Source organism: Rhopalosiphum maidis, chromosome 2, assembly GCF_003676215.2.
Source record: "Rhopalosiphum maidis isolate BTI-1 chromosome 2, ASM367621v3, whole genome shotgun sequence".
Classification (NCBI taxonomy): Eukaryota; Metazoa; Arthropoda; class Insecta; order Hemiptera; family Aphididae; genus Rhopalosiphum; species Rhopalosiphum maidis.
The window spans coordinates 45,384,514-45,401,483 of record NC_040878.1 but is presented as its reverse complement, the minus strand read 5'-3'; the positions used below and the strand labels follow the sequence as shown (position 1 = coordinate 45,401,483).

General features: G+C 27.2%; 2 protein-coding genes across 2 annotated transcripts in view; one reads left to right on the top strand and one right to left on the bottom strand.

The window, feature by feature from the left end:
• Window positions 1-1,060: 1,060 nt before the first annotated feature.
• Window positions 1,061-7,418, top strand: LOC113551896 (stress-induced-phosphoprotein 1). The gene is made up of 11 exons (XM_026954462.1): window positions 1,061-1,286; window positions 1,463-1,672; window positions 1,748-2,025; window positions 3,367-3,550; window positions 3,802-3,928; window positions 5,050-5,192; window positions 5,263-5,440; window positions 6,386-6,547; window positions 6,623-6,726; window positions 6,788-6,951; window positions 7,038-7,418. Exons 1-11 carry the CDS (start codon window positions 1,284-1,286, stop codon window positions 7,108-7,110), a joined length of 1,626 nt encoding a protein of 541 aa, XP_026810263.1. The 5' UTR covers window positions 1,061-1,283; the 3' UTR covers window positions 7,111-7,418.
• Window positions 7,419-8,504: 1,086 nt separating this feature from the next.
• LOC113553995 (protein cappuccino-like) overlaps window positions 8,505-16,970 on the bottom strand; it is a 45,015-nt gene continuing 36,549 nt past the window's right edge. The window contains exons 4-19 of the mRNA XM_026957618.1: window positions 16,266-16,426; window positions 13,712-13,814; window positions 13,531-13,625; window positions 12,118-13,327; window positions 11,930-12,050; window positions 11,711-11,843; window positions 11,533-11,623; window positions 11,393-11,454; window positions 11,050-11,259; window positions 10,807-10,954; window positions 9,942-10,112; window positions 9,774-9,866; window positions 9,513-9,564; window positions 9,284-9,439; window positions 9,123-9,198; window positions 8,505-9,032 (exon numbers count right to left, since the gene is read on the bottom strand). Of these exons, the coding sequence (XP_026813419.1) occupies window positions 9,003-9,032; window positions 9,123-9,198; window positions 9,284-9,439; window positions 9,513-9,564; window positions 9,774-9,866; window positions 9,942-10,112; window positions 10,807-10,954; window positions 11,050-11,259; window positions 11,393-11,454; window positions 11,533-11,623; window positions 11,711-11,843; window positions 11,930-12,050; window positions 12,118-13,327; window positions 13,531-13,625; window positions 13,712-13,814; window positions 16,266-16,426 (2,912 nt within the window). The 3' untranslated portion in view covers window positions 8,505-9,002. The remainder of the gene's footprint in view (window positions 9,033-9,122; window positions 9,199-9,283; window positions 9,440-9,512; window positions 9,565-9,773; window positions 9,867-9,941; window positions 10,113-10,806; window positions 10,955-11,049; window positions 11,260-11,392; window positions 11,455-11,532; window positions 11,624-11,710; window positions 11,844-11,929; window positions 12,051-12,117; window positions 13,328-13,530; window positions 13,626-13,711; window positions 13,815-16,265; window positions 16,427-16,970) is intronic.

Genomic DNA, 16,970 nt, shown 5'->3' with positions numbered 1-16,970 from the left:
CAAACTTTTATTATACACGGCACACTGATCTTTTTTTTAGATGAACAAAATTGTTTTGAATTAATTATAATTATATATAGATTTAATTAGAAATGTGTGATTGATGAGCTAACAAATAATTTTAATTCTTGGACGAATAGTTGAGTGTTGGTATGTCACATACACGCATTTTCTTATATCACAATTCAATACAATCGGTAATTTATGGAAAAACCGCGGCATCCACTATCCAGTTTGAAAACCACTGGGGTAGAATGATCACCTGTTTCTTATACATTATAAGGATAATTATTTTTATGAACTAATAACTAATTCAATAAGTTAATATGAAGCTATATCAAATCACATCTGTATTTATTTACACCAATATTATATTGGTTTTGGACTCTTAAAATCTTTTTTTTAAATAGGTACCTGTTAAGTATGAGAGCATGCTATTGACATATAATCAAGGTATTTTATTCTATGCAATTAATTAAGGAATCCAATGGTACAAAAGTCGGTGATAATCTTTAGTCATCACTGCTACCAGATTTATTTCTATGCTAAATCATGATAAACGGTAAATACTAAATAAGTGCGCAGCTCACAACGCAAATGGGGCTCAAATCTCAATGTGATCATACTCACCATAATTCATAGGTACCTAATAAGTAATAATTACTATATTTAAAATTCGTATATTTAGACAATTAGTACGATTTATAATTATAATTAAAGGAGTACCCACACATATATCTATATACCTAACCTATACGATTACAGTATGATTACATATTATTTAATTCGTGACACGGCTATGGGTATTGAATAATATAATTCTGTGAAAATATATATATTAATAATAATAAGCTACATAATCTATAGCCGTGATTAATGGTTAGTGGTTACAGATAATAGAATAATATAATGATTTGGTTATGTGTGGTTTAGTTAGGTGTGGTTATTATTATATTATGCAGTAGTTCACGATTGGAACTGAAAAAACGTTGGTAACACTGCCCGGTGATTGTTTTTCTCCTCGAGATCGAATATTTGAGTCTCGACATTTCTAGAATATTCTTCGACAGTACTACTTCGATTGTTCAGAATTCAATTCCAATTTGTCGTCTTTGATTTTAAATCATTTAAAGTTGTAACGCTTCCTCGTGTGCTTCGATTCAGAATTGACATTATATTATACAGTATTTATCAAGCTATTTAATACTTATAGTTTCATAATTATAAATTATTGTTGATTTCATTTTTAAATTAAAACAACTGAATAAACTAACTTTTAAATTATGGTAAGCATAACCGTTGTTAATTAATTAAACTTTCCTCTAATAAGAACTTGAAATTAAAATGTTACATTATTAAACTTAAAAAATTTGACAAGTATATATTTATAATTAGTAGATTATTGAAAAAAATATCCATGACGGTTCATACATGTGGTTAGAACATTTTTATTATGTTTTAGGCGCTGGATTTGAAAGAAAAAGGTAATGTTGCCTTGGCAATTGGAAATTATGAACAAGCTATTGAATATTACACTGAAGCTATTGCTCTAGACCCCAACAACCATGTACTTTTTAGTAACAGATCGGCTGCGTATGCAAAGCAAGGCAAATACCAAAATGCATTAGAAGATGCTGAAAAGACTCTGTCTATTAAACCAGATTGGCCTAAAGTATGTCAACCTAGATATATTTATAATCTATAATGCTTTATAACTACTCAAGATATTTTTAAAAAAAATTTTTAGGGATATTCGAGAAAAGGAACAGCTTTATCATTTTTGGGCCGTAAAGATGATGCTGCCAAAGCATACGAAGATGGTTTAAAGCTTGACCCTAATAATCAGCAGTTGTTGGATGGTTTAAGAGAAGTGAAACAAACTCCACCTTCTTTTGGAGGCAATAACATGTTTCCAGCAGAAGCTTTTTTAAAACTTGCACAAGATCCTAGAACCAAAGATTTGATTAATGATAAACAATTCATGAGTCTACTAATGGAATGCCAGAGAGATCCTCAAAAATTAATGTGAGTTATATCCAAAATCATAGAATTTGATACATTTTTTAACTGTATGATATTAAGGCTTGGATTTTAAAGCCCTTATCAGGCATCCATAAAAAAGATACAATTGCATCAAAATCCAAGTGGTATTACTAACTTATGATATATTATTTGTGATGGGCTGAGTCCTGATTTTTTAAATCAAATTGAACTTAAAATTATTTTTTCGAACCTAAATCAAAGCAAACCGAACTTTGATTTATTTTAAATCAAACTCTTAACTTAACATTTTTGTTAATATGTTTTCATGAACCGCACTACCGGATATTGGAATATTAACATAGGGTTAACCAAAATAGATTTTTCTGCTACAATAAATATAAAAACAAAAATAGTAATATTATAAAATAAGTATGCGGCCTATTGGTAACTATTGGTATAGTTCGATTTTTGAACAGTTAAAGATGCTTAATAGTTAGATTATGAAAATTCATAATAATTTTTCATTATAATGAAAATTTTTTCATACAGAGTTCAAATTTTGAACCAAAAGTTTGACCCATCACTACTATAAATGTATTTAGAGTAACATTCATTTCAACTATTTGTATAGTACACAACTACTTTTTGAATTAATTGGCCGCCTGATAAATAGTTAAATAATAAGTTTAAGTAATAGAACGTGTATTCTAATTTAATATTAATTTAATAGCTGTCTCAGTAAAAATGAAACATTAAAATTATATTAGGAACCTCTTCAATTGATTGTTTTGAAATTTGAGTATTTGTGAGGGAACTACTAATCTAGTAATTTAGATTTACCGATAAATAGTAATTGATAAATTTGTTTTAACAAACATTAATGTATTACTTGTAATTTTAATATCTAAGACAATTGGTAGCTAGGTATATAAAAATATTCAAAATTGAACTTATTATTATTTATCATTGTATTTCTGAGGAACATCTTAGTTCTTTGTGTTTGTTATTCAACTATTATTGAAATAATTCTTAAATAACTAAAACATATTATTTATATGTTTTTTTTTCTGTATAAACATTTTTACTATAGTTAGTTTCTCATCAAATGAGTCTTCATCATAGTGTGCCGGTAGATTTTTTTTTTTGTCAGGGTTACTAATAATAATGCATCATTAAATTATAAATATCTATCATAAATGTAAGAACCAATAATTTGAGTAAAAACTGTCACCTGGTATGCTTTAATCAAGTCGCATTTGATGTGACATGTAGTATAGCTGAATTGTTTAATGATTGTTTGATTAATTTGTTTAAATTTTTATTGATTAAGATACTGTATACCACAATCGGTATTTTCACTAAATTACAATTTTTCAATTATAGAATGAATATGCAAGATCCTAGAATATCAGCTGCATTAAGTGTAATGATGGGTATTAATTTAATGGGGGATGATGAAAAAATGGATACTGAACCATCACCTCCACCTCCAAAACAAAAAAGGGAACCAACACCACCACCCCCTGAAAAAACTGAAGATGAAAGTTTAACAGAAGAACAAAAAGAGGTAATTAAGATATCGTTTAACAGTTACTTCATGCAATTAAATAAATTTATTACCTTAATTAACAATTTTAAAATAACAGATGTAAAATTATATTTATCACCGTATAAAGTATAAACTTAAATTAAATTTATATTTTAAATGATTTTAACCCTAATTATACAATACTTATTTTATTTTTATAAGGTTGACAAATAATTACTATTCCTCTGCTATTTATATATATATATAGTTAAATATGTTTTTATGTGTAGGCTAAAAAAGAAAAAGACTTGGGTAATGAAGAATACAAAAAGAAAAATTTTGAAGCAGCTCTTGCACATTACAACAAAGCTATTGAGTTAGAACCTACAAATATGACATTTTATAACAATGTTGCTGGTATGATACTACAATTAATTATATCTATTTTTAGTATTAAAACATTTATGATTAACACTATAATATATTTATTTAATTTAAAATGATAGTTAGTGTAAGCCTTGTTGTTAATTGCATTATAGTCTTCTAACCATGTAATAATTTTCAACTGTACTATTTTTCAAAAAAAGAACATACCACATTGCGCATCTTTATCAGAGACAAGATCACATGCCCTTCCATAAAATAAATAATTATTTTATAATTGGTTGTTATCTGTTGGTTACTGCCAACGCCACTGTGTATGGCTACTATTTGGAGTAGGACGGACATGTGTGAGTTTGACCAGATTTTGTCCACCTCTCGATATGTTATTGTTAAAAAATGAGTACATAAAAAGACATTGTTTCCATTTTTTTAATTCTATTAACATTAATTAATATTTTATATAAGTAAAATGGGTACATACTAGAAATTACCCTTATAATTAAGTTAACAAGCCAACAAAATCTATTTATATGATAATAATATAATAGAATACAATTTCAAATATTAAAAGAAGTATTAATATTTTTTCTGTTAATATAACACAAACTAGAGTTTTTACACATAAGATATCAAGATACAAAAAGTTAACAAATTTTTTAATTAAAAGGCTACCAGTGTTAATGACATTTTTTTATTGGGGAGGAGGATGGGCATTACCTGGTCAAATTTTTTTCTAGTGTGGCATTTATTTACGGCTGCTTTATCACCCATTTGTTTATACCATATTTTCAGAAAAGTATTGCTTAAAATGTTTTTGGTATAATATGTCATATGTCTAAATAAATAATAATATTTAGTCAATAATATTAACACTAAACTGTATGACTGCAATTTATAAAATCATATTTTAACATTTTTTCTAAATACATTTATAACCTTAAGTAGTTAACTTAAGTAATATTTAAAAAAAATATGTAAAACATAAACTATCTAAATGTGAAAATAAATTAAGTATAGAAAAATATTTATATGTGTGATTGCTCAACATAGTGAAACTAGCCAAGTTAAAATTTAAAATATTATATCTACAGTTTTATATGTATTTAGGTTTTATTTACATTGTAAAATAAAATATTTATTTTGAATTTGTATAGCTGTTTATTTTGAACAAAAAGACTATAAGAAATGCATTGACCAGTGTGAAAAAGCAGTCGAAGTAGGTAGAGAAAATAGAGCAGATTTCAAATTAATTGCCAAAGCCTTTTCTAGAATTGGAAATGCTTATAAAAAACTTGAGGTAAGAATTGTTACATTTTTCTTATGTATTCTTATACATTTATTATTATATTTATCACTTTTATAATTAGGACTATAAAAGTGCAAAAACATATTTTCAAAAATCAATGTCAGAACACAGAACTCCAGAAGTAAAGACTATTATTTCTGAACTAGAGAAAAAAATTAAAGAAGAAGATCGCAAAGCATATATTGATCCAGTAAAAGCTGAAGAAGCCAAAGAAAAAGGAAATGAATTTTTCAATAAAGGTGATTATTTCACAATTGTGTATAATGCATTTAAGAGTACTGTAGTAATTACATAACATTATTGTCTGAAAAACAGAACTTTGGTTAGACATAATTTAATTTTAAAAATGAATTTTGATTTATTTATAATTTTACAAGGTTAATTATATTTTAATTGGGACAATTTTTTGTATTCATTTTTTCAACTGAAATATTTAAATAAAAAATGGTAATTATATATTTTAATTATTGTATTAGGTATGAAATAAGCATTTTTAATATTAAAAATTGCCTAGATTAATACATAGTAAATTTTATAATATATCAGAATTTGTGTTCAAAATTAATATCTGTTAAACCTCAGTCCTGATGTTTTAAGTGGTAATGGTATTTCAAAACATTGTATTAACTTAGTGATTTGGATTTAAACGGTTGATAAAATTATACATTCTTGAATAAATTTTGTTAAAATTCTTTAATTAATTGCTCTTTTTAGCTTTATTGTGGCAGTAGTAAATTGTTCATATTTAGGTAAAAGTTGGGTTAAAATCTTATTTTTATTTATCAAATTACAGTATTTTTAAGAAAATAAAAAATAATCAAAAATTTATGTTTACAACAATGCTAAGCTATAATAAAGCTGATGAGTTCATGTATTTTAGTACAATTATTATTTAAGTAGAAAATATTTGTGCTTAATATAATAATATCTGTGATAATTGGAGATAAACATAATTAAATTGTTTATTACTTGCACCACAACAATCACTTATAATCATAATAATTATAAATCAAAATTGTTTTTTAAAAAGGCATAGTTTCTAACCCCTATATTAATTGCATAGGATATTTGTATAAATAACAACAATATATAATATGTGTATCTTTTAATAGATTTTTAATATTTTTATTTAATTCTATTATTTTTAGTTAATACAACAAAACATAATTATAATTTTTCTTTAGGTCAATTTGCGGATGCCGTCAAATTTTATAGTGAAGCAATTCTGCGCAATCCTGATGAACCTAAATATTATAGTAATCGGGCTGCTTGCTATACCAAATTAGCCGCTTTCGATCTTGGTTTAAAAGACTGTGAAAAATGTGTTGAATTGGATCCTAAATTTTGTAAGCATATTTTATTTTGAATAACAAAAAAATTGAATTTTATAACTATGAATGCATTTTATTTTTATATTATAGTAAAAGGATGGATTAGGAAAGGTAAAATTTTACAAGGTATGCAACAATCTTCTAAAGCTTTATCAGCATATCAAAAAGCATTGGAAATAGATTCATCTAATACTGTAAGTTGATAGAGTTAATTTATTTTATTTGTGTATTTAATATAAATATATATAATTTTAGGAAGCCTTGGAAGGTTACCGGTCATGTTCTATAGCTGCAAATTCAGATCCCGAAGAAATGCGCAAGCGTGCTATGGCTGATCCTGAAGTTCAAGATATTATTAGGGACCCTGCAATGCGTCTTATACTTGAACAGATGCAGAATGACCCTAAAGCTTTAAGCGAGTAAGTCAATTAATAGTAAATAATATTTACTAATGAGCTAGTTATGTACTTTTTAATTAATATAATTTTGTTTTTATGATTTTTAGTCATTTGAAAAATCCAGAAATTGCTAGTAAGATCCAAAAATTGATTGAGTCTGGATTAATCGCCATTCGTTAAATTTAAGGAATATCTGTACATCTTACACTACTTTAAAAGCTTTTTTATAAATTTATATTATATTTTTGAAGTTTCTTTCCAATAATATAATATACAATTAGGTATGATAATAATTAAATTACAATACATGAAATATATGACTTTTATGTCTTAAATTATATTTTAGGGTTATTTTAATACTGTTAAAAATTTTTCAACTTTTATATGATATGTTCTAAATGTGTAATTTTGACCTTAGTGTATTGGATATTGTTACAAAGAATTTAGATTACACAATTGTCTGTACTAAAATAAAAATTATGAACTACTAATTTAATCATTTATAAAGATGTACCCAATTATTATAGGTTATACAACTTCCTGAAATTTGTTAAGTATAATATTAGTAAAAGTAAGTATGGTATAATTATTACTTTTGAAGTTAATAAAAAGATACTGCTTTTTTAAATTAAATTATATTTTATTTAAAACTGCTATTTTTAGATTTTGTAAAATTTATTTTAAGTACAATAATTATGTCTATTAGTATTGGACTTAAATAATTTTATTCCTAATCCTAATGAAGAATTTGTTGAGTAATTTATTTAATTATTAGTTAATATGTGATGGTTATTGATGACAATATATCATAATTTTTTACATTTTGCTTCTGTACTAAGTATTTATCCAATATACAACAAAAAAAAAAAAAAAAAAATATGTGTATATTAATATAGATTGTTGAGTACATCTAATTAATGTAAATAAAAATGCATGGATTCACCATTGTACTATTTTATGAAATTTTAAAAATAGTGATAATGTTATCTTGTGAATATATTATAAGATATATGTTACTTTTAAACATTTAGTACTGGGATGTGTGAAAAATCGAATGCAACAACATAAAGTGATGTAATTCACATCATATAATATTTTAATATTTATATTATCAATCTGAGATATTCTGATACTATTCTCTTATATTCACTAACTTGTATTCTGTTTGGCGTTTACTGGGAACTGATTATTTTTACTGTTATTACCTCAGACAAAGTTTATTGTTAGGAGTCTCTTTAAAAAGTGTGATTTCACATGTATAGAATTTTGCCTATATGTGCTAAAAAGATTTAATGATATCTAAGTACCAGATAACGATTATTGTTATTTGCATGTTGCATTGTTGCACATTCTTAATTTTGAACTCTTTGTAACTAGAAGCGAACAAACATATCAAATAGCCAATAGGTGTGTATTATTCATTGAATACTAAAGTCATCATAACACAATATTTCTATCATTAAATTAATTATGATTTTAAGATTACTAAGCACGGCCTGTGGTAGCAATTATGGTCTATTTTTAAGGTGCTATTAACACAGGTTTTTGGATAAATAAATAGTAATGCATTGATATAATTTTTACAAATTATCTTATTTATTTAATTATAAATTAGTGTAATAGTGTATAATGGAAGTGTACAAAAACACAATATAATAATTAATATATTTTATATATCCCACTAATGTATATTATATAGAATATAGATTTTACTTAAAGTTTCTAGTCAGTCTTTACAATAAATCCAACAGTTAAAAAAATAATGTTTTAAAAGTTTAAAATTAAAATGTATAAACGAACATAATCTTTTAGTGGTTAGTATGAATAACATTTATACTCTCAACTTATAAACAGTAGACTTACAATTAACATTATTAAACTTGTGAAAAAAAAGAAAAGAAATATATAAACACTTTTAAGCGATCGTGCATACATATTTTCACAACATTTTCATCTTAACATACATTTTTAAGCTATGCAGAAGAGTAGATAAATAACAACATATGTTCTTTCAGTCTTGAATTTTATTTAAAAATAAATTTTTTTCGTTTCTGAAATTGACGTTAAGAAAATCATTTAAATTTTGATTGAATTTGATTTTTCTAGAAAAAAAAATACACATATTAGTTAAGATTTATCACATATCTAAGAGTATTGTATTTGATTTAAATAAGTTAAACAATCATTATTACCAGTCCTTCTAGTGATTTCTTATTTGTCCTAACTAGTTGTTGTCTTTCTTTCGTTCTTCTTTTACTTTCTAAAAGTCTAAAATTTATGTATTATGAAATGTAATTTTTATAATTCCAACACTTAAACTAATACATAATTGATTATAAATGATAATAATTACTTTTCTTTAACGATTCGTTGTTGTTCCATATTCCAAAAATCTTTGAAGTCTGTACAGAATGGTAACCATAGTGGGAAAAAATCTTTTGGTGCAACGTCTAAGAGACTCTTACTCGTTTTTGGTTGGAACTGATAAAATCGCATTAGTTTAATAAACCTAAAAAAAATTTTGTTAAAACTTAATAATGCATTTTAAAATAGGATATAATATTAAAGTCTTTTATCCTTACAGTTTTTTGCTCTCTTCTAAGTTCTCATGTTCATTTTCTAGTTGTCTGTGCGCTGTAAAAAATAAACAATTAATATTTAATAAATTTCTTTTGATCTGGGGTTTATTGTATTACTTGGATCTTTCTAAATATTTAAATTTGTATAAATGAATTTTTCTTGAATTTACATACCTAACTATTTTATTTGATATAATTTGAGTTTGAAAAATATTCCAAGTCATACAATAAAAATACCTAGTGTAATGAGTTAGGATATCATACCCATAGAAATAAATGATTCCATTTTTGTTTTGAATGGTTCCAAGCTATCATAAGCAGACGACAATATTACTTTGTCAGCTTTTTTCTTGCAACCTATAAATTATATGAAACGAATAAACGAACACTGTGTATTGTTTTTGTGAATAAAATATTTACTACAAAACTAACCAGCCAGTTTTATTTTTAATTCTTTTAGACCTTGTTGTAAGTCATCAAAAGTTACGTGTGCTGCTCGATCTACATCACTAGGCTCTGGCACAGGTAATGTTTCTTTCATTGGTTCTTTACATTCATTTATGTATGTTTGAACAATAAAATGTAACAGAGTCATTGAGTTATCTATAAAACATTCAGTACTATAAGTCGAGACACATAAAAAAATTAATATTTCGTTTCGTATATATACACAAAACGGTGAACGGGTCCACCCATGCGGATATAGACTCATATGGCACAGGTACTTATTATATTATATTCTATTGTGAAATATTTTTACGATTATCAAACTATTAAAAAAATGTATAAATATATAAATATTATAATATTTAAATTTATAACGATTGAAGAAAAATAAAATAATCAAACGGCTAGACTTTTTAGTTTTTCGATATGAAAAATTATTTTTTTTTTATAATTTTTTTAATCTTAAGTCTAGAGTAAAAATATGAATGTGTTAGTTTTAAACCGATGTTTTACTACTAATTTAAACATTAAGGAATTATAAATGGTAAATTGAATCTAAATATATTACTACGTAGGTACGTTGGGAAATTAATAGTTATCTACAAATAATTGAAAAAAAAAAAACTAAAAAAGTACAGAAAAACGGGATATTTACGCAAAACCAGTTTTGACGAAATCGGTTTTGCTTAAATCTAAAAATGAATATCTGTAGATAGGTACTTGAAATTCAACTTTAACGCCGTACCTACCCTATCTATTACAGTGATACATACTAAATGAAGAGACACACTCAGAACGTACTACTGTATACAGCAGCAGAACGTCCTATTTAAACATATATTTTCTTTACCTTTGCTTTTGACATCTCGAAGTTTAGGTAAGATTTCCAAACCGAATCCGTCTGCTTGACCACGTTGCCGATTACCTCCATTCATGTAATTCCCTAATGCTAATATGATGGCCAACACTTTTTTTAAACCCTCAGAAGTCATTAGGAACTATAAATATACATGATAATAAAAATGTCGAGAATGTATCAATAATAATTTGTATATTATGTAAAATTATAGTTTTATTTCGTGTATAAATTTACCCTAGAAGTGGCTTTCATGTTATTCAATTTGTTCGCTATGTTGTTCAAGGCGTCATTAAAATCGGATTGGAATATTAAACACGCTACGCGCTCGCCAAAATGCGGTATTTCGCTGAGTTCTAACAGGAACTGTTCTGGTTTGTCGAGTGGCTGATCCGGATGAGCTGCCACATGACCTTTAATCAATCCCAATTCTTCTTCTGTCGCCGACTGTTTAATAACACACATTAAACATATATTTATATATATATACAAACATGTACTTAAAAAACGAAACTCCAATAATGAAATAATGGTATGTATTCATTAGTCATTTCATATTATAGAGGTACTTGATACTTACCACTTCATAAATTTGTTGAAGTACTTCAACGCTTACTACAGACGTATCGAAATTATAAAGAGCTGAAAAACAAACATTGGCCAATATTTAAATCAACATCGAAGTTGTAGTGTAAGTAGGTAATAACAATTATTATTTACCATTTTCGATTTCAGAAAAATCCAAATGTAAACTTTGAGCTAATATGCCTACGTTTCGCGATCTTTTAGTGTCCAACAATTGTTTAAATTCCTAAACAATCACGTAGAAAATATTTAGGCAAGAATACTATTTTACACATTTTTACGGAGATCGCACATCTCCAAACGTACAACTCACCTCTGTTTTTTTTTTTAGTTGCACCTTTTTTTTTGCTAATTTTGGTTCTACTGCTTGTCGAGAGAAAAGCTGCGAAAACTCGTTTATATTCGGTATTGGGGCTTCTTCTAGATCACTCCACAGTGGTTTTAAACTATACAAGTTCGTATTTAGTAATTTAGTTATTATTATTTTTTTTAATTGTACACCGTATTTATTTATTATATTTTTTGTATTTACCTATCTGGCGAATCTGGAGTAGTTGGCGTGTATGTTTCAATAATAGGTTCTTTCAAAATAACTCTTGTCCAATATAAAGGTCTCATAGGTACCGGTGGAGTTATTGGCTTTTTACGTAATACTATTTTAATATGAACATTTAATTTTTAGTTATTTTATCAATTGATTATATTCATTGAAATACTCACGATCGCGTTGAGCGTTCCAACCACCAATAGGTGGCGCAGGAAATGGTGTTGGACCAGTCATTGGGGGTGGAGGTGGTGGCGGACCATTGAATCCAGAAACTGATTTGTTTAATAATGGTGAGGGTGGTGGTGGAATAGCACTTGGCATGCTGCATAATATAGGTGGTGGCGGAGGAAGCGTACAATTTGTAGAAGGCGGAAGAGGAGGTGGAGGTGGAGGTGGAATAGTACTTCTAGGGAGTTGTGGTAATGGAGGTGGTGGTGGAATAGTACTTCCAGAGAGTTGTGGTAGAGGGGGTGGAGGTGGGATTATACTTTCAGTAAGTTGTGCTTGTGGAAAAGGTGGTGGTGGTGGTGGTGGTGGCGGCGGCGGAATGGTACTTCCAATAAGTGATGGTGGAGGGGGTGGTGGAGGAGGAATAGGAAGTGAAATACTGATTTCTGGAATAGGGTGACATTTTTCAGGGGAAACAGGACTTTCAGAACATGACGAAAACAGTGAAGTTTTAATGTTATTTTTAGGAGAAAATGATGTTGTATTTATTGTCGACGAAACGTCTTTGTCACTATCGATATGTGACGATAAAGCGACATCTTGCGGTATTTGTTTCTCGTCAATTGTATCACTTTCATTCTTCAAAGTCGGTGAATTCGTTGAAAAATCACACTTAATAGCTTCTACGGCGACTTCTGGTGAACTTAATAATGAATCTGCACTTTCAATAATCGTACTATTATCACTTATTGGGTCAAAAATTGGCGTTAGACCACCGAAGACGATCTTATTAAGAGAGGAACTTTTTGGCGTTGTTATTGGAGACAAACCATTGTACGTTGGATCGTTAACGCCGACCGGAGTATAAAACACGGTCGAATCGTCACCGTTAAAACTCTGTATTGAAGATGGAGTATCTTTGGAATTTTGGTTAGGCGTCGATGAAATCGATGTTCTTTTAATTGGTGATTGGACACCATTCACCTTTTTTATGACCGTTTCATCGGGTATATTTCCATTTATCTGTTTTACAGGAATATTTGACTGGTCTATTGATAGAGTTGAAAATTTATCAGTTAAAGACGATAACGACTTCTTGCGTCTTATTGGCAAACTAGTTGGTTTAGGACTTTTAGTTGGCGAATAATCAGATATATTTTCCGAATCTTGCATGTTTTCTTTGAGTATCGCTCCAATGCCGTTTTTAAACGGTGACTAAAAAATGTATACAAAGAATTTAGCTTTAATAAAAAACGAAAGTCATTGCTGCTTATAAATTACAATATATAAAAATACATATTATAAACTTATTTAGCATATGTTTTGACCACAGAAAATTAAAAAAAAAAAAATACAATATAAATAATGATAATATGTATATAGATTATTGTAGGTTTAGGTACATGATATATTAATACCTGCTTTGAAACCGTTTTGTTTTGTATTTCTTGTAGTTCTTCTGAATTCGAATACGCTTGAGACGTTGGTTCATCTTTACCGTTTTCAACACCGCCTTTGACAAATTATTATATAATATAAATTAATATTTAAAAAGATACAATGCGTTTGCGTATTATAATATATATATATGAATAATACCCAAATTTTTATCCGTTAACCATGCCGGTTGTCCAATACGTCCTGGAGACGACGATGGGATGTTAATCAATTCAGAACGAGCCCAGTAGTACATGAGGTCCGACTTAACATAAAACACAAATGCACATTTAATTAGATTTAATATTAGTTAATAGTTTCATATCGGTTTGTTGCGTACAATATAATATATAAAGAGCACTTGTATAAGTGAGATGTTTAATCACAATATTGTATTACAGCTATTTATATTAGTATTATTGTTGTAATATATAAAGGTAGAATTTATTTTAGTGACATATTAGTATACTATAGTCTAGTGGGTTGTCATTTGAAAAACCTGATACTTATTTATGAAAAACGCCCACAGACTTCCCACGTATCGATTAGGTTTTATTTTTTATTTTTAAAAGTTATCCAACTTTGAATGGATACGGGTTATATTCAATCTTTCTTATTGAAATCAGTAACACGAAATGTCATTAAAAATATTAAACAATAATTATTATTTTTAATGCACAGTAATTATTGTGTGAGGTAACTATACTGACCTGCAGTATTACACTATTACATAGGTTTTCTGCAGATACAGTTTACAATATTACTTAATCACTATAAAGATGATCTATGTATTTCGTATAGAGTAATTTTTATAGATTATTGTGTATTAATGATAATTTTTCAAGGCTACACAAGATTCGTGTAGGTATTCTAAACCGGTAATAATTTAGTTGTTGTTGATTTTATTTCCAAAGTAAGAGGACCGAGAATACCTAAAACGAAAGTTGATCTATAGTCTCGTCTATGTAGTCATAGTTTAAAATAATCCAGAGTTTGTCATAAATAGAGCATGCATACTACCCAAAGGTCCTTGATAAATGTAATAAAATAAAATGGAAGAGTCAAAGACAAATCACTATTAACATTATTTTTTAAATAGAGGTACTTGTTAAAAACAGAATAGTTATTGGATCAATAAATTATTCAAACACCATAGCTATAATTACGTACGTTTCTAACGTATCTGTTAGTATTTTTGTTTTCATTGGAATTTCATACATAGAACATATACATATTCAATATTTTAACATGTTTACTATTTTCTTAATAAAGTAAAACTTCCACTTAAAATTATATTGTTAGCTAATTTCTAAATAATTTACGCTTTTATTAAGTTATAGATGTTTTTAGTATAATTAAAAATAATGTATTAATTGATGGAAAATAATTTAAAATATTCGAGTCTTAATTCAATTTACTATTACAGGCTTACAACACTTTATTTTTTCATAGACACATTGAATAAGTTATTAATTAAAAATTTTTTTTTATATAAATATTTAATTCCAAAATAAAAATACGTACTATCCTACTCAAATAAATTTTAATCGATAGAAAATAAATATTTTATTTTAATATAAATGTATTATAAATCATAATATTATACATGTAATACAAAATTTAAGACATAAGAAATGTTTTTTATTCTGCGTTCAAAACTTTATTAAGTGATAATATTTTAACATTTATGCAATTAATAATACAGGTTTTATACTCTAAAATCGTCCCATACCTAACCATAAGCTGTCTAACCCAACCTCTAAACATTTCTTCGAATATTAAACATCTTGCGGTGTAAGATATAATTATCAACATTTAACAACGAGTGTTTTTATGTAATTCTACGCCAAATATGCGAAATTTGTGTTGGGCGGGCAATTTTTTTCTCCGCCTATTCTTAATGTAAATGTGTCGTGAGTATCTACTTGTATAAATAATAAATGCAACTATAGGTGTGTCGCTATGCAGTAATATACTGTTTATAAACTATTATCATTATTATATAATAGTTAATAATAATATATGACCCTTTTACCCAGTAATGTATTTAAGAATCTCGTCTTAGCTAAATTAAAAAAACAATCTAAACAATTCATATTATTATCATATATACATACAGAGTGTTTCACCAAGTATGCTCACTCCATCTTTCCAATAATAATAATGCATTTACTTAAATTCTAAGTTTTGGAAGTTTTAAGTATATTTAAGGATTCTATTTAAAAATATTTAAATTTTTTACATCACTAGAGTAAACCATTTTGTGGTAATTTAATGAAACAATGTGGGTAAGCATGTTTGGTAAATCACATGGTTTATAATAGATATTATAGGTATATTAAATATTATAATAAACTTTAAAATCAAAGAAAATAGTCATATAAATATTGTACATTAAGAGATATATTGTAAAATGTAATAACAACTATTATAAAAAACAAAACTTTAATATTCTATTTTTTTTAAATTTCCCTCTAAGGACCTACTACAGTTTGCGTACTCCTCTTATTAAGCCGCTGGGTAATCAAAAAATTAATAATTATGCAATATACTGTATGGGTCCTCTCGTTGCAGCTGCAGTGTCTATGTGTACCTACCTACATACTAAATACCGTAATAATTGATGAACATAGGTACACATAATATGTTCGCACTGCTAACTGTTAAATAGGTATATCTGACATGCATATAATATACTAAATAACGTTACACTCACTCTAAACAAGTCGCTGGCTACCGTAGCATCCTTGTCTTGTATCTGTTTGATGACGCCCGCGGTCACCAAATCCGTACAGATTTGAGGTAACAGCAACCGGGCATCCCTTCGGCGTTCCTCCGTATTGAACGACGAAACAAGCCAGTTTATCAGTACTTGGCCTACATCAAACAAAAAATAGATATCCGCAGTGTTACACAATATTCATCATATTTCATATTATAGTATACACGATAGCGATTTGATTTGAGTAAAAATATGTTCCAAAAACTACTCGTTCGAATTTCGTTTCTGATAGGTACGTTAATGTTTTCAAAAAATGTATTCATTAAATAAATTACTGTATAAAAAGGGGGTTGTCTATTAAAAAGAAAAATAAGTTTGTATCTCCACAAGCACTACTCCTCTAGTAATACAAAAAAAAAATCTTAAAAATTTGAAAATATAGTACTTAAGTATATTTAAAAATCCGAAAATTAAATTTTGAATAACCATATTATTGAAGGAAGAAAAGAGGATGAGCATGCTTGGTGTACGATATGTTATTCTATTACAGTAACTAATGCTCACGCCGCCGAGCGCGAGAGAAGACGAGAGAAACGTATTTTTAAGTATTATTATTTTATGATGTGCATAGTGTTATAAGATATGTAAGGACAGGAAATATTAGATTATCTTAAAATAATGCGCCACAAGTGATTATAA